The 22,249-nt window shown below is 43.7% G+C and overlaps 1 protein-coding gene across 6 annotated transcripts in view; it reads right to left on the bottom strand.

Moving 5' to 3' along the window:
- Positions 1–22,249, bottom strand: part of LOC105695650 (sodium channel protein para) — a 28,249-nt gene extending 6,000 nt beyond the window's left edge. Inside the window, exons 1-24 of one of the 6 annotated variants that reach the window (XM_012417414.2) lie at positions 22,072–22,249; positions 20,758–20,786; positions 18,170–18,325; positions 17,888–18,093; positions 17,428–17,556; positions 15,725–15,816; positions 15,276–15,488; positions 15,031–15,091; positions 14,473–14,782; positions 13,639–13,938; positions 10,296–10,749; positions 9,707–9,829; positions 9,552–9,620; positions 8,760–8,762; positions 7,206–7,456; positions 6,925–7,098; positions 6,479–6,829; positions 5,778–6,012; positions 4,479–4,586; positions 4,258–4,390; positions 4,064–4,185; positions 3,727–3,986; positions 3,454–3,627; positions 177–299 (exon numbers count right to left, since the gene is read on the bottom strand). In XM_012417414.2, the coding sequence (XP_012272837.1) occupies positions 177–299; positions 3,454–3,627; positions 3,727–3,986; positions 4,064–4,185; positions 4,258–4,390; positions 4,479–4,586; positions 5,778–6,012; positions 6,479–6,829; positions 6,925–7,098; positions 7,206–7,456; positions 8,760–8,762; positions 9,552–9,620; positions 9,707–9,829; positions 10,296–10,749; positions 13,639–13,938; positions 14,473–14,782; positions 15,031–15,091; positions 15,276–15,488; positions 15,725–15,816; positions 17,428–17,556; positions 17,888–18,093; positions 18,170–18,325; positions 20,758–20,786; positions 22,072–22,249 (4,254 nt within the window). Of the gene's footprint in view, positions 1–176; positions 300–3,453; positions 3,628–3,726; positions 3,987–4,063; positions 4,186–4,257; positions 4,391–4,478; positions 4,614–5,688; positions 5,718–5,777; positions 6,013–6,478; positions 6,830–6,924; positions 7,099–7,205; positions 7,481–8,759; positions 8,763–9,551; positions 9,621–9,706; positions 9,830–10,011; positions 10,014–10,295; positions 10,750–13,638; positions 13,939–14,472; positions 14,783–15,030; positions 15,092–15,275; positions 15,489–15,724; positions 15,817–17,427; positions 17,557–17,887; positions 18,094–18,169; positions 18,326–20,757; positions 20,787–22,071 lie in introns of all 6 variants that reach the window. The other 5 variants (XM_012417413.2, XM_012417411.2, XM_012417412.2 and 2 more) reach the window with 5 other exon arrangements.

Genomic DNA, 22,249 nt, shown 5'->3' with positions numbered 1-22,249 from the left:
TGGGAGTGGCCGTGGTCGGGGGCGTTCGCGGCGGGCGGTCCGCAGCCGCTGGACCAGCCCTCATTGATCACGCCCTTCGCCAGGCCACGCCCAAGTCAGCGGCCACGTCCCTCCCTCGCCCCGTACGCACCGTTCACGCATGTAAGAAGGTCTGCTGAGACTTTTGGGTTACATACCCGCATCCCCTGCATTCTAGACATCGCCCTGAGCGGTCTTAGGGCCCTTAGGGTCCGCATAGTTTTGAAGGCTTGAATCCCGCCCGCGCCGCAAAGCGACGCTACGAAGTTAATGAGCGACACCTGCGAGCGAGAAACGAGAGCGAGTCACACCAAGGTAAAAAGCCGACGGGCTCCCGGACTGTTCTCGAGTCCGCACAAGTTTTGCGGGCCGCCCTTCCGCCAGAAGGAGGGAGGAGTTTCAGGGCTGGACAAACCTGTTCGTCCGTATTTATTTTATTTTATTTTATTTTTTCTTTTAAATTCCGGAATGACGTCAGACGGGAGGCGTGTCTTGCACGAGGCACGCGTCACAAGTTGTACAGGGCGGGCGCGCAGGGCCGGCGCAGCGCAAGAGGTCGCAGGCAACGGTATATCGTTCACGGGCATCGTAAGTCAAGTCGGTGGTTTTCTGTCGTTTTTTCTTTTTTCTACTTTTTTAAAAATCACTTCCTTTCGCGCGTATCTTTGTCGTCCTTTGTTCATGGTAGGCACCGTCATTAAAGATTCGAGAATTTTATTAATTTTTAATGGACGTCGCTAGTGGAGAACGATCATTTTCTAGGTTAGAATTGAGTAAAAACGGAGTAAGACCGAATGTGGTACTGGAAAGAGCGGTGATTTGAATACCATATTATGTATGGGGAGAATTAAATGTCAGGAAATTTTTAGAAAGCTTTTTTTAACCTTAAGGGCGCCAGACACTATAGCGCCGGCCCTGCGGACATAAGAGAGAATTGGGTAAAGGCTCGACGGGACATGTCTATTTTTAAATATTACGTTTAGGGCACACCGAGAGAAAAATTCTCTTGAAGAGGGACTTAATTTCATTTTTTTTGGTTAACGACTTCTCAGATTATTTTGAATTGTTTTTTTTTTTTTCGGGGGGAGGGTTAGTTTAGTAGCAGGGGGAATTTTTTGGTAAGCTTGGCGATCGGGGTGACTCTTTTGGATACTTTTCTCTCGGCGTGGGCATTCAAACTCGAGTAGTATTGGGTGGGTCGAACATTTCTGGCACTAGCTGCACTCAACTGTTGAAGATTACGTGGTACACCGAGCTGTGTATGTACACGTGGAACGTACTCTTATGGGATTATATTTAATGTACCGAGAGGGTAAGTTTTTTGAATGTCGATCGACGTTCCAGGCTTACATATGCAGTTTAGTGACGTGATACGACGAAAATATGTATAGTAGACAGAATAGAGGTACGATAGAGAGCGTTACAATAACGATCATAGAGACAAGGTGGACAGTACGAGATGCGTAGGAGTTACGACGTCATTAGGCGGTTAAAGGATAATCGATCAATCGGCTCCATCCTGAAACAGACTAAACCACTGCACGTCGACAGGATTCGCGATGCACGGCTGGTCCGAAATCCAAAAATTACTCTAATTAAAAGGAATGAATAATTATTGAAATTCAGGAAACATTTAGGATTTCGAACGAGTCCGCCCATCGCGAAGCAGAACGGTGCTTTTCCAGACACGATAGTGTGATATCATATTTTATCTGCCATGCTGAAAATTAGGATGATGGAGCCTTTTTCTTCAATGTTACATTAAGTTGATGTTTATATGTAACACTTCGTGTTTGGCTCAGCACGCACGACACACACGGGAGACACACAAGGAAGTCTGTACACCGCATACAAAGCATACTTCACTTCGCAACAACGATTATCTTGTTAGAACTCGAGGAAAGGCGTAGTATGGCAATAGCTAGGTACGACAAAAACTCCAGTATCAGTGCAGACACCAAGTAGATCTTTGACGTCAGTGAACCTCTGCACATCGGTATAAGCACAACCATAAATGACGCTACGACGAGTGTAGCAGCGACCACTCTTTCATGTTCTTTTTTCTCTCATTACCACGGGGAAAGCTGAAGCTTTAACGAAATATCGGTCCTGTATCGATCAGATTTTCACATAGCTTCCTCCGACCCCCATAAATAATCCATTTCTCAAGACCATGTCCAAAAAAATCACCCCTTTTTAAGGCCGGCATTCTATCGCGACATAAAATTTGTTGTTTCAATGGAAAGTATATTTCATATTTAAACCCGCATTTTTACTAGCAAAGCATTTGTGGAAATACAGCTGTCGTTGCGTAAACGAATGTTCTTTTCAAGAACGCGGTATGTAAATCGGGCTAAAGATGTAAAGTGGCATCTGAGAGGTCTATCATGAAACTTTTCTCCATATCAGATGTACCGAATAGTTTCAAGCTTTACAACACGAATATGAAGGCTATAAGCAAGGTCCCAACGCCCATGAAATTTCATTTTCTAGACAAATTTTTTGAAACGTCTATAAACAATTTTTAAAAATTGAAATTTCATGGGGGTGGGGACTTTCCTTATAGTCTCCATATTCACGTTGTAAGGTTTGAAACAATTCGGTACACGAAGTTTGGAGAAAAGTTGCATAGAGACCTCTTTGACGCCCTTTTCATATCGCCTTAACACTAGAATTACCAAACCCAGTCAAAATGACTGGTTTCAGGTGGCCCACCACAACCGAATAAGATCCGCCGGTGGTTTTAGTGTTAAAAGGGTATTTCGAGCAATGGATTAGTTACAGACCGTGGAGGAGCAAATTTTTGGAGGAAAGGTGAGTCTTAGCGTGGCCGCGCGTCCTTCTTCACTTACTCTCATGCCTTCCCAGCGTGATACCGCGCGCAAGGGCCTCAGGGCCCTCAAAGTTCTCATCGACCGGAAGGCCGGGATGTCTGCAGCACCGGCCCAGATGGCGCCCAAGTTGATCAGCGATAGCTATTATCATGAACTCACAGATTACACAAGTCCAAGGATCGGGAGTCACAAAGATCGGCGGTTAGAAAAATCTCGAGGGACGGAAATTGGATGAATCCTCTGGAGACATCTGTATATACGACCCTAGACAAGAGCTCGGTAAAGGTATTAACGATTAACGTGTTTGTTAACAGGGTCACGACCAGACCCGCGTAAAGACAAGTCGCAGCTATTTCGAGAATCGGATCATCGACGACCTCAGGTGGCCTCCTACTATCGTTAGGAAAATTCCAAGAGGACCTTCAAGGTGGATTGCGATGGCGCAGAGAGACAACATTGACATCGCCAGTAGGTTGTCTGTACGTCGTGGGACCAATTCCAGCTAGATTGGGATGTTGGGATTTATTGGAAGGGATGTGATCGACCTTTCGCTCCGCCTTTTCGGGTCCTCATCGGAATGGGCGAATTTGGGTCCTCTTACCATGACGATGATGAAGTCCAGCCAGCACCAGGCGTTCGTGAAGTACTTCTTGAAGCCGAGGGCCAGCCACTTGATCAACATCTCGATGAAGAAGATCACCGTGAAGATCCGGTCCATGTAGTAGAGGATGTCTTGGAGGATCGGGCGCTGCTGCAGGTGGACGTCTTCTAGAGCCTGAAAAAAACCCACGAGCATTACGGAATGGCTAAGTTACGTTAAAAACGATGGGAACTTATTCCTCAACCTAATTGAATATTCCAACACGAAACTTACGAGGGCTAAGCTGCTCAGCAGGATCATCGTTATGACGGCAGTTTCGAAGTACTTGTTCTCGATCAGCTGAAAAGTCTTCAACCTCAGGTTCGCCCAACCTTGCCAGAACGGCGCGTCGTCGTCGCCGGCCAGGAAGGGGAATTTTTTGTAACAATTGTCTGGACAACAATCGGCCGGCGAGTCCTCGATGATGTCCTCGTCAGCCTGGATGATCTCGCCGCCCAGATCTCTCTCGCCTTCCTCGCATTCATCTTCTAGATCTACGGTTAATTTTCAATATTAATCACGTACTATGAATAATGCTCCAGATTAATAATGGAAATTCCTCCAGACAAACCTTCCGCTTCAAAGTCCTCCTTACTGGCATCTTTCTTCTCCTCCTCGTTCAAGGAATCGGTGCTCCCCTTGTGGCTCTCGTCTTTGAAGGGTCGATTTTTATGACTCCCATAGGATTTGTTGCTAAAAAATCGCAAGATAAAAATCAGATCTCTCCAAAGACTCGATCGCTGACCCTGTTAAAAATTAACGAACCTTATGGTGTCCTCTTCGTGGTGATTGATATACTCGTGCTCTATTCTGTTGTCCCGATGGTTGATCGAATTAACAATGGCCTTCGTGTTGTTCATGCAGAGCTTCCCTTTCTTCAGCTTGTTCTTCAGGTCCCCTGCGAAATGGAAGAATTATAAAATCGGGGCAAGTACGCTAAAAGGATTTTATTTTTTTTATTTTTTTTTTCAGCTCCATGGGCTCACCGTGAATCGTAAATTCCATTCCATCGCCAATGGCGACCTCCAATTGATTGCTCAGGTCTTTGGCGCTTTTCTTATCCCTGTACGCGTCCAATTCTCCATCTGCAAGGTCTAGATCTCCGTCTCGATCAATCCCATCTGCACAAGTACGCAAAGCCTTCAACGTTTTTCCAAATTATTGGCATTACTCGAGTTATAGAGTCGAAAGTAGCGGTTGTACATCACACCAGCGCTCTACGGTCGGACGTATTAATCGAAAGTGCGTCAGTTCCGTATTTAATAACCCTCTCATCTGTGCGATTTACATCTCAAACTGTATACAACGATCCTTGACTTTTTACCCGAGTCAAAGTGTAACCGTAAACCATTGCACCTGGCCGACAAAAAAGGATGTTCATACGTTACCGTCAGCAGGAAGGAAACGGAAATCCCCTCAGGACTCGCAGAGTAACTCTTTAAATATTTACAGGTTTCTCTACCGATGCATTAACAAATCCTTCCTCTAGGGTACTTACGTTCGCTCTATTTTTCGCAATTGCATCGTTACCGTGTAACTAGGTCCCGGTCATTGGCTAATTCGATTAACTACTCTGCGAATTCTCTCCTCCTACTAATACGCTAAGAAAAGGCGAGCAAGCCGTTGTCGAATCGCTGCAAAAGTTCACCCAAGAAAGTAAGTCAGTCATCGAAAGATGCAGCTAGTAATAATTCATGCCGATAATGAAAATGAACGGCTGGCATGCATGCGACATATCGGCAGAGTATAAAAACCCTCGAGGGGGAGGCATTGTTCACGGTTACACGTTATTACGAGCAATTAAGCTAGAAGTAACAGTTCCTTAACTTCAGGTCTCTCCGAAGGTCGCCAAGATATTGAAGACCCCGTTTAATCGATCAACGATCGCTGTATGGATTCTCAAAAAAAGAGCTAAAAATCATATCGCGTTCTCTCTCTGGCTAGCACTTACCAGTTTCTCTATCGCAACAGACGGCACCGTTTACACCGTGTTTTCGGAGTTGGCCGCAACTCCAGGACTTAATTCGTCCGATTTTTAACGAAAAGGAACTCGCAAAACTCTACGCACAAGGGTCATGCAGATCGGCAGCGTCGAATTTCACGGTTTAAAATGCAAATCTGCATCTAGGAGTGCTTCCGACTAGAACTCGACTCTGCGGATCGATCTACTTAGAACTTTCTGACTGTGTCGGAAACGTTCAGCAAGAACGGAACGCAAAACCCGGCTAAGACAGCAAGACAAGACTACACAGCGCACACGGCAAGCGATCTGAGTGGATATAAACCTTCTTTCCAACTGTTGGACGGTCCCTCACCTGGCGCCTGATCGGATATCTGGTTGGTGAACTTGGCTCGCATCAACTTAGCCAGGTAAAGGAGATTTCGCTTGACCCACTTGATGAAGCGAGCTATCCTGTCTATGGCCTCAGCGATTTTGTTGGTGTCATTGTCCGCGGTGGGTGCGGACAGATTGGAGGACCCGAAGTTGCTCAAGAGCAACGCCAAGAAGAGGTTCAGAACCTACCAAGCAGACTCGTTTTAAAGTTCCACATAAAAAAATCAACCTAAAATCCCATAATTCACTTTTAACGTCTACGTATAAAATGCGTCTTTTATATGTACCCCTCAAATGGCTAAAATACGCCTTTGACCCTGAGAAAAAAAAATTGTATTGAACCTAAGAAATATTTTATTAATTCCGCATTCAACGTATTAATTTTCAATTCGACTCAATTAAACGGGAATAAATTGTTATTGGAGTTTATTTGCGTGAAATGATTATTCTTTGAGTTAAAGAAATATTTCTTTTATTCAGTGTTTTTTTGCCAATGTGTAGCGAAAAAATTTGTTTTCTTTTTATGTAGCCCTTGAGTGGCGCTAAAAATTAGGCATGAGTATACACTTAAGTCAATGAAGTAGGTGGTTATGAGATGATTCTAGGTTGTGTATAAGTAGGGATTTTTTTTTCCTTTTTGGGTATACGTACGACCAGGTTACCGATGACCACGGTAGCCAGGAAGAACGGGATGCAGGAAACGTCCCCAACCAACATGCAGTCCCACATGGACTCGATCCATTCTCCACATAGTACTCGAAAGACGATCATGAACGAGTGCATGAAGTCGGTGAAGTTCCATCTGGGTAGGACGCCATCGGGGAATAAATCCACGCTATCGGTGTAATTCTTGCCGAAGAGCTGCATTCCCATCACGGCGAAGATGAAGATGATGATGCAGAGCACGAAGGTCAAGTTACCCAGGGCGCCCACAGTTCTACCCATGATGGATATCAAAAGGTTCAACGTCGGCCATGACTTCGCCAGCTTGAACACCCTCAGCTGTAAGTGGTTGTCACAAACGCAGTGAGGATTAATTTATATTTTTTATGTTTTTTTATAAATGGGAAATATATGTAGATATTTTGCATGCCTACCAATCTGAACGACCGCAGCACCGAAAGCCCCTGCACACCTTCGAGTCCCAACTCCAAAAGCGACAGAGCGACTATGATGAAGTCAAAGATGTTCCATCCCTCCTGAAAGTAGTACTTCGGGCTCATCGCTATCAGTTTCATCGTAGCCTCGATGCCGAATGTTGCCGTGAAGAACTGTCGACAGATAACGCAAAGGGCTTTACGTGGATCTTCGAAAGAAATTTTGTCTCGGGGTGAAAAGCATTGAAAATGTAGGCTTGAGGTCTGAGGTCGACACTTACGTAGTTTCCGGATTTCAGGACCCTTTCCATGTCCTTGTCCATCTCGTGGTGGTCCAGCGCCATGAAGAGGGTGTTAACTACGATGCAGAGGGTGATGAAGAGCTCGACGAAGGGATCGAAGACCACCAGGGCCACGAATTCTTGAAACTTGAGCCACGCCCAACAGCAGTCCCAGACGCAAAAAATGTCGATGCAACGCAGGCACAACGTCAATAACTTTTCCTTGAAGGTCGGACCTTCCTCATCGTCGTCTGTCGGGAAGTAATAGATCGAAACTGTACTATGCGTTAGTAAGCTTGTCTGGCACCACTCTTTTTGGGGAAAGAGTTTTTTTGCATATCTCTTTTGGTCTTTCCGTTTTTATTCCGGACGGTGTGTGGGTGGACTCAAAGATCTCGGCCATGGAGCTCAACTCAGGCGGAATGGGCTGTGCAAATACTTGTACATACAGAAGTACGCTAGCTCACTTGCTCCTTGCATTGTCCGCCGAGAAAAATGAATTGTATGCCGTGCAAGTACGCGAGAATGGTACATAGCGCTATGTCGAGGCAAGCCTAGGCGAGCCTGCGGAAAAAAGACTCGACTGAGTTCCGCACCAAATGCGCTGCGCCGTGAAACCGGGTCTCTATACGCGAACGCTCCATTCATTTTTCTCCAAGCCTGACGGAACGTCCGAAAAGCTCGCGAACTACATTAAACAATTACCAAGCTGTGCTTATACTTCATCGGTGACGTCGAAATATTCTGCGAAATACTCTGTGCGAACTAACGAGCCGCGAATGTCGAAGCGCTCTTTTCTCTTCTCTTTACGAAGCCTAGGAGATGCTCGCTAATAGTTAGTACTCTAAAGATCTCGCGGGAAAACTCCTTGCCGTGAAAACAAAGCGATTTTCTCGTGAGCGTCGATGTGCAGAACGATAGAAACTTGCACTTCCATTCCACCCTAGAAGCGACCGGTTGTTTCTGTTTCGTTTTTTTATTAATTTTTTTTGGTTCATATGCGTGCATGATCCTCACCTCTAAGGATCTCACTACACGATCGATAAGTACTACACTTTCAAAGCATCTCTAAGAAAATCCACATTGAGCACTGAGTAGCGTGATTTAATGTCTTTACACTACATGGGCATGATGGACCGTAGCTAGGGATCGCTATTCGCGGAAGCGCCTAAAAGTTACTCAATTGCGAGAAATAATTAATATTTCTTTTGGCGGATAAAGAAGGAGATGAAAAATCGGAAAGAAATTAGGAAAACGTGAGGAGGTGATTACGAAGTTTGCCCCGAATTTGGGGTATAAAAAGTGCGTTACGCGATACCGCTGGAAGTGTGTCTGGTTAGATACGTGCAATCATGTATATAAGAAAGACAATTTCGTGCAACTAAGTGCCAAGTGTTACACGAATATCGCTATTAACAATATGGCGGAAGCTGGCGGAAGGGGAAGATGCAGAAAGGACGCTGCCTCAAATGTTCAACTGTTTTTAAGCATATTTCTCATGTACGTTCTAATGCCTGGGCCATTTTGAATATGTGTTCTTAAAACAAAGAGTACCCTCTTCATCTCGGATAAATAAATTCAAGATGAACAGTATCGTACATCGTACAAAAATGATTAAAGGAAAACATAATTATACACAAAATGGAAACCAATCCTCTCAGCTCAGGCGGAATTTTGCAAAGCGTCAAAGAGCATGCAGCCGAAAAAAGCGGCGTTTACGGTGCGACACAAAAAAAAACTCTTTTTCCCCAAAAAATCTACAAACTACATCACTCGTCAAGAATGTCCATCCAGACATTGCACTCCGTCAAACTCATACGATCACATTGAAAGTAGAAACGGTGTGGTAGTCAGGCACGGGTCTGTTGTACTTGTAGTGTACACTGTACACGAGTGTCCAAGCAAAGAATTGTACAGCATAAGGCTGTGTAAATTGTGCGTAACGCAATGTTGCGAAGTGTTAATCTCGAATGGAAGAAGCCATGATATGTCGGTTGGATGGACGGGCGTCGCGTGAAAGAGTAATTAATAATGAATGAAGAATTAATTAATAATTAATGGTGACTCTCTCGGCAGGTCCGGAAACAAGGGAGTTCCGACATTGCCAAGACAAATTGGTCTACGAGAAATGGTACACGTCCTGAGACCAGGGATGCTGCGTCGATAGATGGTGACGATGGTTAACGAGAGATCGATTGTCAAATGCTGATGTGGATGAAATGAGGAATGCACGTACGAACAAGTAGCCAAACAGTGTTCGGTACTAGAATAAATATACACAAGTACATCGAGTTCTCTAGGGTATAGGTCAAAGCGAAGTGGTGAGATGCCAAAGGGACACTTTACCTCCGTGGTCCGAGGTCCTACTCTGCCGACCAGCAGCTTGCTCGATAATGTCGTTTAGCACCATCACATCTGTCGGGAATTGAGTCAACGGGTCACTTCGGTCCTACAAAAGTGCATTACGCTAGTTTACGCCGAAAGGAGCTCTTGACTCTTACCCTTCATGTCAACTACGGCGTGTTGCTGCGAGGGTTCGATGAACGGATTGTCTTGCTGCTTCGTCTTGCCCATCGGGTCCTCCGCGTCCCCGTCCTTCGACACAGCAAAAGCATCCTTACAGTCTTACTAAACTGTCTAATTACTATAAATAATTTGTCCAGACGCGAGCATTTTTCCGCGCACAGAAATGTTCACCCTAAGGACCTCTGAGAAATCAAACGTGCATGAAACTTTTCTCCGAACGAAGTACCGAATCGTATCAACCATTACAAAGTGAATATAGAGGCTGTAAGAAAGGTTCTACACCTATGAAATTTCTATTTTTTTTTTCAAAAATGAAATTTCATGGTTCTCAAGATCTCCTTTATAGTCTCCGTATTCACGTTGTAAAGTTTGAAATGATTCAGTATATCCAGTCCGGAGAAAAGTTTCATAAACGAGACCTTACCCCCTTATTATTTTTCTTATCGTTATGCCGCCACCACGTCGTTGGCGATAACAATATTGCAAGGGAATTCTGTAAACGCGTACGAGGGTAACGAAAGGGCTTAACCACTTTTTAACGACTCTGAGTGAACGACTCTGAACCAAACTTGAAGTTCATACTCACGAAGTGGTGCTTCTGATTAGAATCAGCGACGTGGTCGTTAACGGAGGGCGGCCTGGCGGACCTACTTCTGAGTTTACTTTCCTTGGTCATGGGTTTGCCCGCGCTGGCGATTCCACCAAGAAGATCCCCATGGGAGGTGTAAGAGAGCCTGGAGGCGTGAGAAGTGTACGAGGAGTGTCGAGAACCTAAACTCGTGTAATAAACCGGCACGACGATGGTGCCATTTTCCTCGGACATGGGTGTGACGGCGTTGGAGTCGTCGGCATAGGGCAGGTGTTCCTGAGCGTCGAGATAAGTCGAAAGGACGAGCGGTTTCCGGTCTCCTCCTGGAGGCCCCACGAAACGACCGCGTCCATTTCTGATGGTAAATTGATGGCTGCCTCGACTTCCTCTTCGCAAGTTGAACGGAGAACCTGGCAGGCTGAGGCTCGCCTGAAATCCAGAACAACACTTTGCGGGGTAAAGCTCGATCCGAGTGGTATAAACTGGGTCGAGGAGAAAGCCTTCGAGTTCTTTCGACGGCCGCCATCTTGAATCTCTCCTCCGAGTCGAGCGTCTCGATCGGTCCAGGATTTGGCCACCGATTGCGTGCTTTGGCCAAGAATCCTTTATTTCCCGGTCGAACTAGAGCATGCCCTGTCCTATTTCGGATTTTTACTGATCTTTTCGCGAGAGTTTGTCGCTATTTTCATGTTTATTCTAATCCCTTGTCGCGGTAAAAAGCTCGCGCGAGAAGGGGATTGAGTCACCGGGCATTATGGGAATTTCCTGAACGACGCTCGTTTTTCTGTTAATGGTGAATAATTATTCCTTCGCATTTATGGAGTCGTTTGATATCATTAATCGACCCTGAGAAAAGGAACTCGGCTTTTGTGCCGCTAATCGATCCCTGAAACCGGTCCTCTGTGAATCAAGGGATTTTTCGAGTTTTTTTGGAAATCACATTCTCTTGATCGGGTTGGTTATCTGTTATCAATGCAGAGAAATGGTTTTAGGGCTCGATGAGCAACTCTATTGCGTATGTGCGGAGAAATTATTTTATTTAAATTCGCGGCGAAGCAGAGCACGATGGGAGCACTTTGGACTCAGGTCCATCTCGTATTGGATGGTGAGTTTTTTAAATTTCAGCAGTTGAAGAAACTTTTTTGAGCAAGTAGGGCTATTATCTTATACTTATCAGACGCGTGTCATGTACGAAACGACTTGACATTCAAAATGGCCTCATCGAGCCTTCCGCTTTCTCAACTAGATCTAGGGGAAATTATTTCCGTCAATTCTGATCGGATCGTGGGATCGAATTCTGCCTTTTAATTATCCTTATATCCTTATCTGTCGTATAATAACAGTACGTACAGTTGGAGTCGTCAACCCTTTACGTACCATCCTCAGACTTTCCTGGTAGGCATAAGTTAACTGGCCATTAGCGGCGCGAGAGACCTTAAGAAAAAAGAAGAAAAAATATCTCCTACCAAAATATCTTTACGTTTTCGTGGTGAACACCGAGAAGGCACGACTTACGGAAGCACACATATCAGAAGTGTTATATAAAGTTTCGGCAAGGTTTGCTTGTCTTTAACCAGAGCCACGTCATCGTAACTAGACAAAATAGTGGGGACAGAGCGGACGCAGCGTTAACCACTTGCACTTTCCATTCTGATAACGAGCGACACCTTATCCTTGCATGCACGGAGGATGCACCTTGTCGATCACGTCGAATGTGACGAATTTTCCGACTCCGCAGGCACTACGACACCGGTAAAAATTCTCTGGCTTGAAAACGCTACGATAAGATATTAATTGTCATAATATACAGCGGATTCCGTTACTCGAGAACGCTATGATAAAATATTTATTATCATAATATGCAGCGAAGAGGCCACTCGAATTTCGAGATCCGACTTAAATACACACTATTTGAAGTGATTAATTTTAATATCTCTAATCACTCGACTTAAAATCGGCTGCAATTTTGCCGTTCTAAAACCGAGATGGGTGCATGTGCAGATAAGTGCATTCGCAGAATCGAAATGCAAGACGCGAGAGTGTGCAGCGAGCAGAATGCGCGACCAAAAACTAAGCTAATTGCAATGCGACATCGACGGTTGGAAAATGTACTTTGTAGAGTTCTTTCATTATTCGGGATCTCTCTACAATCGAGAAATCTTGTACTACACGTGCTAGAGTGCATTGTGCGCCTACTGGTGCATCGTTCGCCATCGTGTCATCGAGGAGCCCAGGAGATGCGTCCTCTTGCATGCGAAGTGAAAATCGATTCTTATCGCTTTTATGTGCAATTTCAACCCTTATAAAAAATCTTTTACGTATGTCATTTGAAGTTTAACCGTGAAAGAAGTGAACCTATTCACGCGATGACGCCGAAGTCGGCCCCGATTGAGAAATGCAGTCAATAACGAGATGCACTTGGGTTCGACCCGAAAGCTAAAGTACTCGATCGAAAGAGACACGACTCAATATAATTACTATAATTACCAGATTTAACATGCAATGTTCTTTTTCGAGTGTTTCTTTCTCTTTCTGTCGGGAAAGTTGTTCAAAATAATAATAACGGGTTGAAGTGTGTGATTGGAGGTATAGTGCATCGTGGAGGTCTAGAGTGCTCCTCGTTCGTTTTTTCTGTGGGAAAAAAATCTGATGTGGATTATAATCGAGGCTACTTCGTGTCGACTGGGCGCTAAGCAAGTCACCATAGGTTCTAATCATTGTGATGCAGAAAAATCAGGCCATCGATAACTAATCACTACTGACTAAATCTCTAGCAACTTGTAGAGGAGGTTCAACGAGCTCAACAAACTCGGAGAATAATATAGAAATATTCAGACTGACGCAGAGTCCACATCGATTAGCACATTAATCGCCTTGCATTGATCGTTGCCTTCCATTCCAGGAGTAAAATTGTACATCTCCAGATTTGAATTCAAGAAAAAAAAGAAAAATTAAAACCGTACACTCGACAAAGTCATCTCACAGTCGCCCTCCATTAACATGAAAATTCTTATAAAGAAAAAAAAATGTAAAATAAAAATCAAGGCACCTCTTCAACTAGACCTTCGACTCACGGGTAAGATAATAAAAAATAAGGAACAAAAGTTATTTTAAGGACGAAATTTCTTACCCCCTGAAATTTATAATTGGATATTTAATTTACGCAAATGAAGTAGGAATAGAAGGCGTGAAATCGGTCCATTCCTGGAGGCGACCGGTAAGCATAAATGCGTTTAATGGGCCGACAATTAGAGTACTCGATGTCGAGACTGGGATCGAAAGCTGTACCGAACAATTGCGGGCGGCCACGGTACTTACGGCACTGACTTTTCGTACTTTGGTGGTGGTGGTGGTGGTGGTTGTGGTGTGATTGTTGTTGCTCGCTTTCACTCTGTGCTCGCTCACCGACTCGATCGACCGTATGCTCATTCGCTCCTTATTGTTGTCGTCGTTCCCCTTTTCCTGGCCTACAAACAATTCGTAGCTCTGGCAAGAGAAGTCCGAGGGAGACTTGGCGATCTGTTCTGCAGCGACTGCAGCGGCTGCAGCAGCCGCTTCCTTCGCTGCAGCCTGCGCAGCAAGTTTGTTCTCCTTTGCCAGAGCTGCTTCTTCCGCTTCCTGGAGAACAGTGAGAAATATTAGGAAATTCCAATCAACCTCCACGAGGGAATATCCGAGTCCGTTGCAGCGCACTCCGCGCTGCACCACCTCCTTAAAAGTCGAATCTGAAGGTTCCATTCTACGCGGAATCGATCGATCGACTCATTAATTTCACGTAAAAATTCAATTCCATTCTTTCCCCGATAAACATTATCGATTCCACGCGGAATTTCATTTCCAGATCCGAATCCTGCAGACATGGTACGACGAGGAGGAACACCACGCAGGGTAGGGTCATCCACTCGTGGCCGCCATCTTGTTTTCGGTGCGGCCAAATGATAATTAGTGTCTTGGTGTGAGAGTTACATCTACGTAAAATGACAATGAGAGGGAACCAATGCTTGTATCACCTGGTACTTGAATTAATATGTTTCGAAAAAATGGAAAGAAATACCGATACCTACATATCGTGGATATGAATTGTAGAGCGATTGTCAATGACACCGAGTGTATGCGTGACTCTTGAAGCTTTTAGATTAGGCTTGTTTATACCCTTATAGCTTCCTCCTCAGCTGCCTCCTCCTCTTCTGCTTTCTTTTGCAACTCGTCGTATGACATCGCGACAATGGCGAGGATCAAGTTGACGAGGTAGAAAGAGCCTAAGAAAATGATAACTATGAAGAACAGCATGTGCCATGGTCCAGCCGATCTCAGCACCAGCTGGTACAGGTTCTCCCAGTAATCTTGAGTCATTAGACGAAAAGCCGAAAGCAGGGCCCATCCGAAGGTGTCGAAGCTCGTGTAACCGTAGTTCGGGTTCGGTCCAAACCCTTGTAAACACGTGTAACCGGGCTCGCACTGCCTGCATTCAGTTTAGTTTCAATTCTTTTAATCATTAGCGGTTGCAATTGGCATCTAAAAAAATCCTTTCGCGCCTCGAGTGTACAAGAAAAAAAATAAAAATATATCTAGTAGGAGGTTAATTCTTATACGCAGAGTGGAGGACAATTGGAAGAGTTAAAGAGAAAAAGAAAGGAAGAAAACTCGCAAATTTCGATTATCAGATCCTACGTTTCTAAGGTGTTCTAATCCAACATGTTCGGGACTCACCCAGCTCCTGATGAGTTTCCGCATAAAGGCATATTTCCACCTTCGTCCACGTACCAATTAGCTGAGGATGAAAATGCGTGTCATTATTTAGCGCGAATTGGTGGCGAAAAGACCTCGAGGGAATAAATACGGAAGTTGTGATGGTCTCCATGGGGAAGAGACCTCGTCAATTTTGGGTAAACTTCAGGTCCTGGACCTGTTATCTCATTTTTTGTTTTCTTTAATTTTTTTCTCAGATTACTTACTTTCGTTACTAACAAATCGCACCCAGTTCTCGTCAGTGAGGTTGCCCCAGGAGCCGTCTTCTGGGAAGTTCTTAATGCACTTCTGCGTCAACACCCCCATGTAAATTTGAAGGCCCATTAGTGCAAAGACGGACAGGGAGAACATCGTAAGGATTATCACATCGCGCAGGTTTTTTACGGATTCTATCACAGCGCCGACTATAGTTTTCAGACCTGGGGACAGTCAGAACGAGAAAAGAATTAGTCGTGGGTCCGGTCGGAAGAGAAAAAAGGACGTAGGGGGTCTCGGATGCTGAGAGGTCCTGCAAGGACCAGATCAGCTCGCGATCGGACGTAGGATCAGAATCAGACATCAAGTGAAGCGCAGTATAATCGGTGTTTCTAGGTATATTGACAAGGTCTAGGTCTAATGTATATATCTCTTACTACCTTCTATCGTCTAAGCATACCTGGTACAATAGCGACAGTCTTCAAGGCTCGGAGGACTCGAAATGTCCTGAGAGCGGCAAGGTTTCCTAGATCTATGCCCATCGTCACATAACTGCAATACATCCGAACATGACACACATTACAGTGTTACGAACGAAAGAGAAACGCAAAGGAAAGACAAAGTAATGGGAACACACGTCAAATCATCGGAACCGACTACAGCCTAGAAGCCTACCGTGTCCCGTTTCAAGTGAACCAACGAAAAGTACCGCAGAAAGGAAAGCACGAAAATGGGAAACGAAGGATAACCGGCGAGAGAAAGAAAGAAATAAATAGGAAAGTATAAGAGAGACAGGAGATAATATCCACAAAGAAATGATCGCTTTAACCCATGCACGACAGACTTATGGTCCAATGTATATTTAGGTATCAAGTTATCGTATATCGGGTATGTAAAATCGTCTAGACCAACAGTTATCCAAGTGTACTAGTCTACCAACAATTAATGTATTAATTATAGTTCCGACTCGCACACTAGACTATCAACGAATTACAGTAATGATACTTCGTCTGTGGCCACTAGGGGTGTCTGCGTGTCCCTAACTAATCGACTAAGAAACCTATGGTTTATGTACGGTATCGTATGTGGTATGTCATTACTATATGCGTGTATATGTCTGCATATAAATATATGTATATATATCGAGACTACGTAACTGGGAGTAGCGTACTTAACGTGTCGATTGGAGGATCTATGTTATGACCTGCAACCTAACTTTTGACTAGTTAGTACGACCGACTCGGCAAATGCAATAACAATTTGCTTGCGCTTTTCTTTGTCCCACTTCTCGACCGTACGTATTGGTCGACTCTTTTTTTTTCTCGTTTTCTTTCTTTTTTTTTTTTTCTACCGAGATAATTCTCTCTGGGACTTCTCTACCGTTAATTATTAATTATTTCTCATTTATTTACGGCGGTGCACGGTCACGTCTACGGGGCACGCCGTTTACGACGTGTTTAATGCGACTGCAATGACTCCTTTTTTTTTTATTACTTCTTTGCCAGTAATGTATGCTAGTTTTGGCGTACTTGATGTGCCTAGGTGATTTCCGACTATTGCATGAAAAAAAAACGGAAAAACGTAAAGGCCTTCTCGCGTCTTTTCTCCGAGGTCGAACGTTTCTTTGAGAATTCATTTTTTTTTTTTTTTTTTTAATAAACTCGGATACTATTTACGCTTTTGCATTTTTTTCTCTGCGAGTTAGAGGAGATATACTTGACAGTGACGAGGACGATGATGGCAGTACGACGACTATTACCTAATTTAATGTACGTAAGTGATGGGCGTGAATTATTCCTGGAAAAAAAAAAAAGATGGCGACGAGATACTGGTATAAAATACGGCATAGAGATCGTTGAAGGTTCGACTTTCAAGCAATTCTCAACCTCTACTCAATCAAATCAACTTAATCGGCGTCCTTCGATATACGTGAATATGAACTTCAATAGAAATATATGATATATCCAATACATGAATGTACTTTTATAAGTGGCCCTTCAAATGGCAAATAATCTGCGTAAAAGTAATTCGTCAGAGGGGAGTGTACTCGTGATAAATGTATAATAATACCAATACGAATAGACAGAGTATACAATTAGGCGAATATCGCTAGCAAAGGAGCCTCGAATTGTAGTAAATAAAGAAATATGTATTACTACTCACGCTAAAGCTATAACTACGAAGTCGAGCCAATTCCATGCATCTCTAAGATAGGTAAAAGGCTGCAGAATGAAACCCCTCGCCATCACCTTAACGGCGGACTCAAATGTGTAGATGCCCGTAAATATCACTCTGAAACCATAAACAAATCGCTCAGCACTGAATTTCCAGTCCACCAGACCATCTTCTAATTCCTAATAACAAGGAAGCTCTTACATAACCACCATTACCTATTTCTTTCATATTTCATTACCCATTATCAGCCGCTGCTCGAAATTCCGAATAATCGATACGCAACGGTGCCCATTTAAAATATAAATTGGACACGAGCTTTCAGGAGCCTTAGAGAATTTTCCTATACTTTATGTATAAATAATTAACGTATGGCTTCGTTAAATATTAATTCATATATATATATTTTTTTTTCTAAATCAAAAAGTATTACTCGGCCCGTCTTACTTACTCAGTGGATTCGATGGTGGGCGTTGTGGGCATGATCATGAGTACGCAGTTAACCAAAATCGTGGTGATGATGAATACGGAAAACAGTGGATGAACCAAAATGTAGATAGCCACCCGTCGTATCGGATTGAACGGGTCGAGGATCCACATCGCGTCCGTCGCGGAAAATCTAAATATGTCTTTTCCCTTGCTGATGACCACGAATGTCTGAAAAATTACGATAACAGGATGTTCATTATTTTCCCTGGGGGTCTGACTTTTCTAATATTTTTTCGGATATTACCCTCTGATTGTGGTAAAAGCTGTCGATATCTTCAAGCGGGGTGGAGGCCAGTTCTGGGGGAAATTCGTTGTGCATTCGGACCGGAATGGGCGCCCCTTGCTCAAACATCGGATCCGGCTGAGGTCCTTCGTCCTCGTCTTCGTCATCGTATCGCACCTGTGAAACGAATCCTGAATCGATACCTTACTTCGAGACGATATATCGCACCTATCGAAAAATCAACGCCACGAGAAACTATGGTCGGAATCTCGACGTACATCGGAAAGAAAATCCCTAATTGGGCCGAATCATCGACTCTTATTAATTCAATGTCATTTTCAATTGCGTTAGGGAAATTGTACCGTCAAATTCGAACTAGAAAAGAATCGATTGGATTCTGAAAAGACGCGTTACATATTTATATGCGAAAATGTATGTCTAGACTAAAAGGAAATGCATCCTTGTACAGGGCGAGCTCTTTAAAGTTGTCTAATTTTCGGTATCCGAGGGAAAATATGTCCCCAAAATGGAGATATTTGGTCCAGCTTAAACAGACCACCCTGTACGCCGTATATCGCCAAAATGCTATGTACAAAACCGAGTCCACGCACCTGCATATATTTATATTACAGGAATTGAGTGTTTCACCGTGAATTATGTGCAACCTATTGATGCCCATTTTCATGTACAATTTGTACGCCGAATCTCTTCCCTTGGTGTTTAAATATTAAATATTAAATTCCCCAGCCTTCGCTCTCTTCTAAACCATCGATTGCAAAAAATCCCGATGAAAAGATCGATTCGTAATTTTTTTTTCTTTTTTCAAGATCGGCAAGACTCACGGCCAACATTTCTTTTAGGGGCAATCGGCCCTAAAAATCGAATTTTATGGATTTACTCGAGACCGTAGCCTTTTATAAGGTAGGAACCATTGAAATCGAGAATAATACCGTCTCCTCTGCGTTCGTACGTACACGACATGCATGCATAGATGCATAGCTGCATAGCTGCATAGATGCATAGTGTATTGGGGGCACGCGCAAACGAGCCACCTTTGAATCGCCGGTTGCTTTGAAATCATATGGAACACCTAGCCGTAAGCTGGTCTTTATGCGGAAAAGAGACGTTACTATTAGAGACCGCTTTCATTTCGAAAGAGCCTCGATCATTTCCCAACAGCCTTCGCCATTCGCTTAAGCTTCGTCGAGAATCGCGCAAGAAAATCCTCCGAGTTTCCAAGCAGGCGTTATCGGCGGATTTCCGGCCAATTTCCATGAAAACTACGAATCCCAGCAAGCCATAACAGGTCCTCATATTTTTTTTTCACATTTTTAAAAAGGTTAAAAACATTTGGAGCGCCCCCAAAAAGTACGACTCTCGATTTCGGCGATTCAAAACTAGTTAATCCCCAGGTAAATTGTAAATTCTGAGAGATTCACTTTCGTAAGATATGAATCGAACCGCGTATTAATTAATTAACAATCCTAAAATTTTTTACAAGCATGCAATTATTTCCAAAGAAAATTCGCTGCAGATGAAATTTCTTCGGGAATTTATGGAACATCCAATGAGGTTATGGTACTCGAAGTCCTGTTCATAGTTGTTAAGTGAAATGGATATATAGCTAAAACTAGCGAAAATGTACCCTGGTAATTATTCTTTTTGCCGAACGGGCCCCTGGGTCTTACCATGACACACAGTATTAACAATCGTCAGCCAATGATAACGCTCGTATTAACGTTTTTGACTGGTCTGAAACGGCTGGTGGTCCCTTGCATACTTACACTGGATTGTTCGTATCTCTTAACATTGCATACGGTCAATACATCTACCACCTGTAGATCTAATCTACACGTAGATCTATCTAAGTCTAGGCTTAGAAAGCTGAAACGAAAAAGGTTGAACGACTTTCCGTGGGAAATTGCGGCGAGAGCTGTGGTGCGTGCAGAAATTCGCTAACGATCTCGAATCGTCTCTTGCTGGTCCATATTTCGTAAAATCGCAACCCGAGATGCGTGTGAGTGGTTATTACGCGTGTTTCTTAATTGTCGCTGTGGTAAATAATTCTTACAAGCACTGCTCATTCATACTAAAAGCAAATTTAAGCGGCTCTGACTCTCCTCAGAATATTAATCCCTCCTGCGGTGGACTCGCCAATTGTCGTACCTATATATTGTTTAAAGAATTTCATCTGTACAAGATTTCGACCGTACGGCGTGCGAATGCGTACATTACCAACTTTTCAGGCCACTGTGTGGAAATATTTAGAGAAGAGGCATGGACAGGCGATGAATAACATATCTTTTTTTATCTAAACTATGGCAGAGAAGATTAGTTCACATAACAGTGTGGCATACGAAAGCATACATCTCTACGTGTCCCGCAATGTATTAATTATAATTAACCTGGCATATCTACGAAAACATCTAAAAGGTATTATTTTTCACCACCACTATTCTTCCCTTTCTTAATTTATAAATAATTAATACATTGCGTCCTGACTAAGTGAAAGACATCAATCAAGGCGGAGGCAGTGTGAACGTAAAAGAGTGAAACTGAAATCGGAGAAGTCGGATGAGTAACGTATTACTTAGCATGGTATATCTTACTTCTTTTTTCTTTTTCTTCCGTCCATAACCTCCCTGAAATTGGAGAATGGAGAAAAAGTAGTTACACAGATACAGACATACAGATAGCATGAGAAATTCGGTATCTTTTCTATGAGTACGATTATTCCGGGTGTACCGATCACAGATGGGGATGAGGGGGAGTCAAGATAAAACACATCCAGGACAGATGATTTCTCAAAAGCACAGGTCGCAGGTTCATATCGATGTATATAGTAATATGACGATGAGAGGGGTGTCGAAGTCCATAGACAAACACTATCTTCCATTTAATCCCACCTCTCGGATGCGGATAAAGAAATTGGCCAAAAAGAAAACGTGAGAAAAACATCTCGAAAACACCTCGAAAGAAAAATCATTTCAAAAAATTCGACTCGACGTTCAACGATTGCCTTAACAAAAGTACACTCGATAAAGTAACAGGATCGAGAGGAGAAAAATGCCGAACCTCCCTGAATAAATGAATTAGAAATTTACTTGGGAAATATCTAATTTCCCATAAAACTAGTGTTTGAATATCCTTCGCTACGAGGGTCAAATTACAGAGATCGTAAGTTGTACAATGCAAAAGTCAGAAACAGGCATAGCACCAATGACATTGATACAACAAGCTCGCACGTGGTAAGGGGTCGGGGGGCGGAGGGAAGGGGGAGGCCAAAAAACACAAATGGAATACCAATTGGCACAATATTGCTGGTAATATAGGTTCCACACGTAAATGTACACAACGTATCAAGCGGAAGTTACTGTTACTCCTTTTAAACAATTTCGATTACAGTGGATTATTGCCGAAGCGCCACGTAGCGTTAAACAATTGCCGGACGAGGATGTAGCCTATACAAGATCTGCAACAATCATTCCGTACTTTCCCCCGAGAATGAACGCACTCTCTCAGGGATCGTTAATCGGAATTTGCCTCGTCCACGGTTTCTGAAAGAAAATGGCTGAAAGAATCCGCCACGTGTTTCGGAGTCGTCAATTTTGAGTCCAGATATTTACAGGGGGTGGTGACGATGCAATGATTATTCTTGCCAATTGCGAGGAAGCGGTTGTCAACGCGCCTCAAACTGTGAACAAGTTGTGACGGAAAATTTTTGGAAATAATTTATGCCAAGCGTCTGAAATGTGACATAGCCCTGGCCTGGAAACGGTGTGTAACGTTAATATTAATTATCGTCGCCGTGTTAACGTTATTTCGTTTCGTGTCTAGAGGGTGGAATGGGCAAAACGCGCCTCGACCTCGGAAAAAGTTGATGCCAAGACGTGGGAATTTCAAATCTCCCGCGGAAACCGCGCGCGGGGTGTCGAAATATAAAATGGAGCGTACCTCCCCTTCCGCTCTCTTCTTCTCAAGCTCCTTTTGTTTTGCATGCTCCTCGGCGATGCGAGTCTCGATTGCTGCTAAGGATTCCCGCGTGAACGGACGGAACAGACTTCGTTCTTCCTCTGATACAGAGTTAGAGTCTTCAGACAT

The sequence above is a fragment of the Orussus abietinus genome, unplaced genomic scaffold (genome assembly GCF_000612105.2).
Source record: "Orussus abietinus isolate OABI.00-Male unplaced genomic scaffold, Oabi_2.0 scaffold4, whole genome shotgun sequence".
Taxonomy (NCBI): Eukaryota; Metazoa; Arthropoda; class Insecta; order Hymenoptera; family Orussidae; genus Orussus; species Orussus abietinus.
The sequence above is the reverse complement of the archived record's forward strand: the minus strand, read 5'-3'. Positions and strand labels throughout refer to the sequence as shown.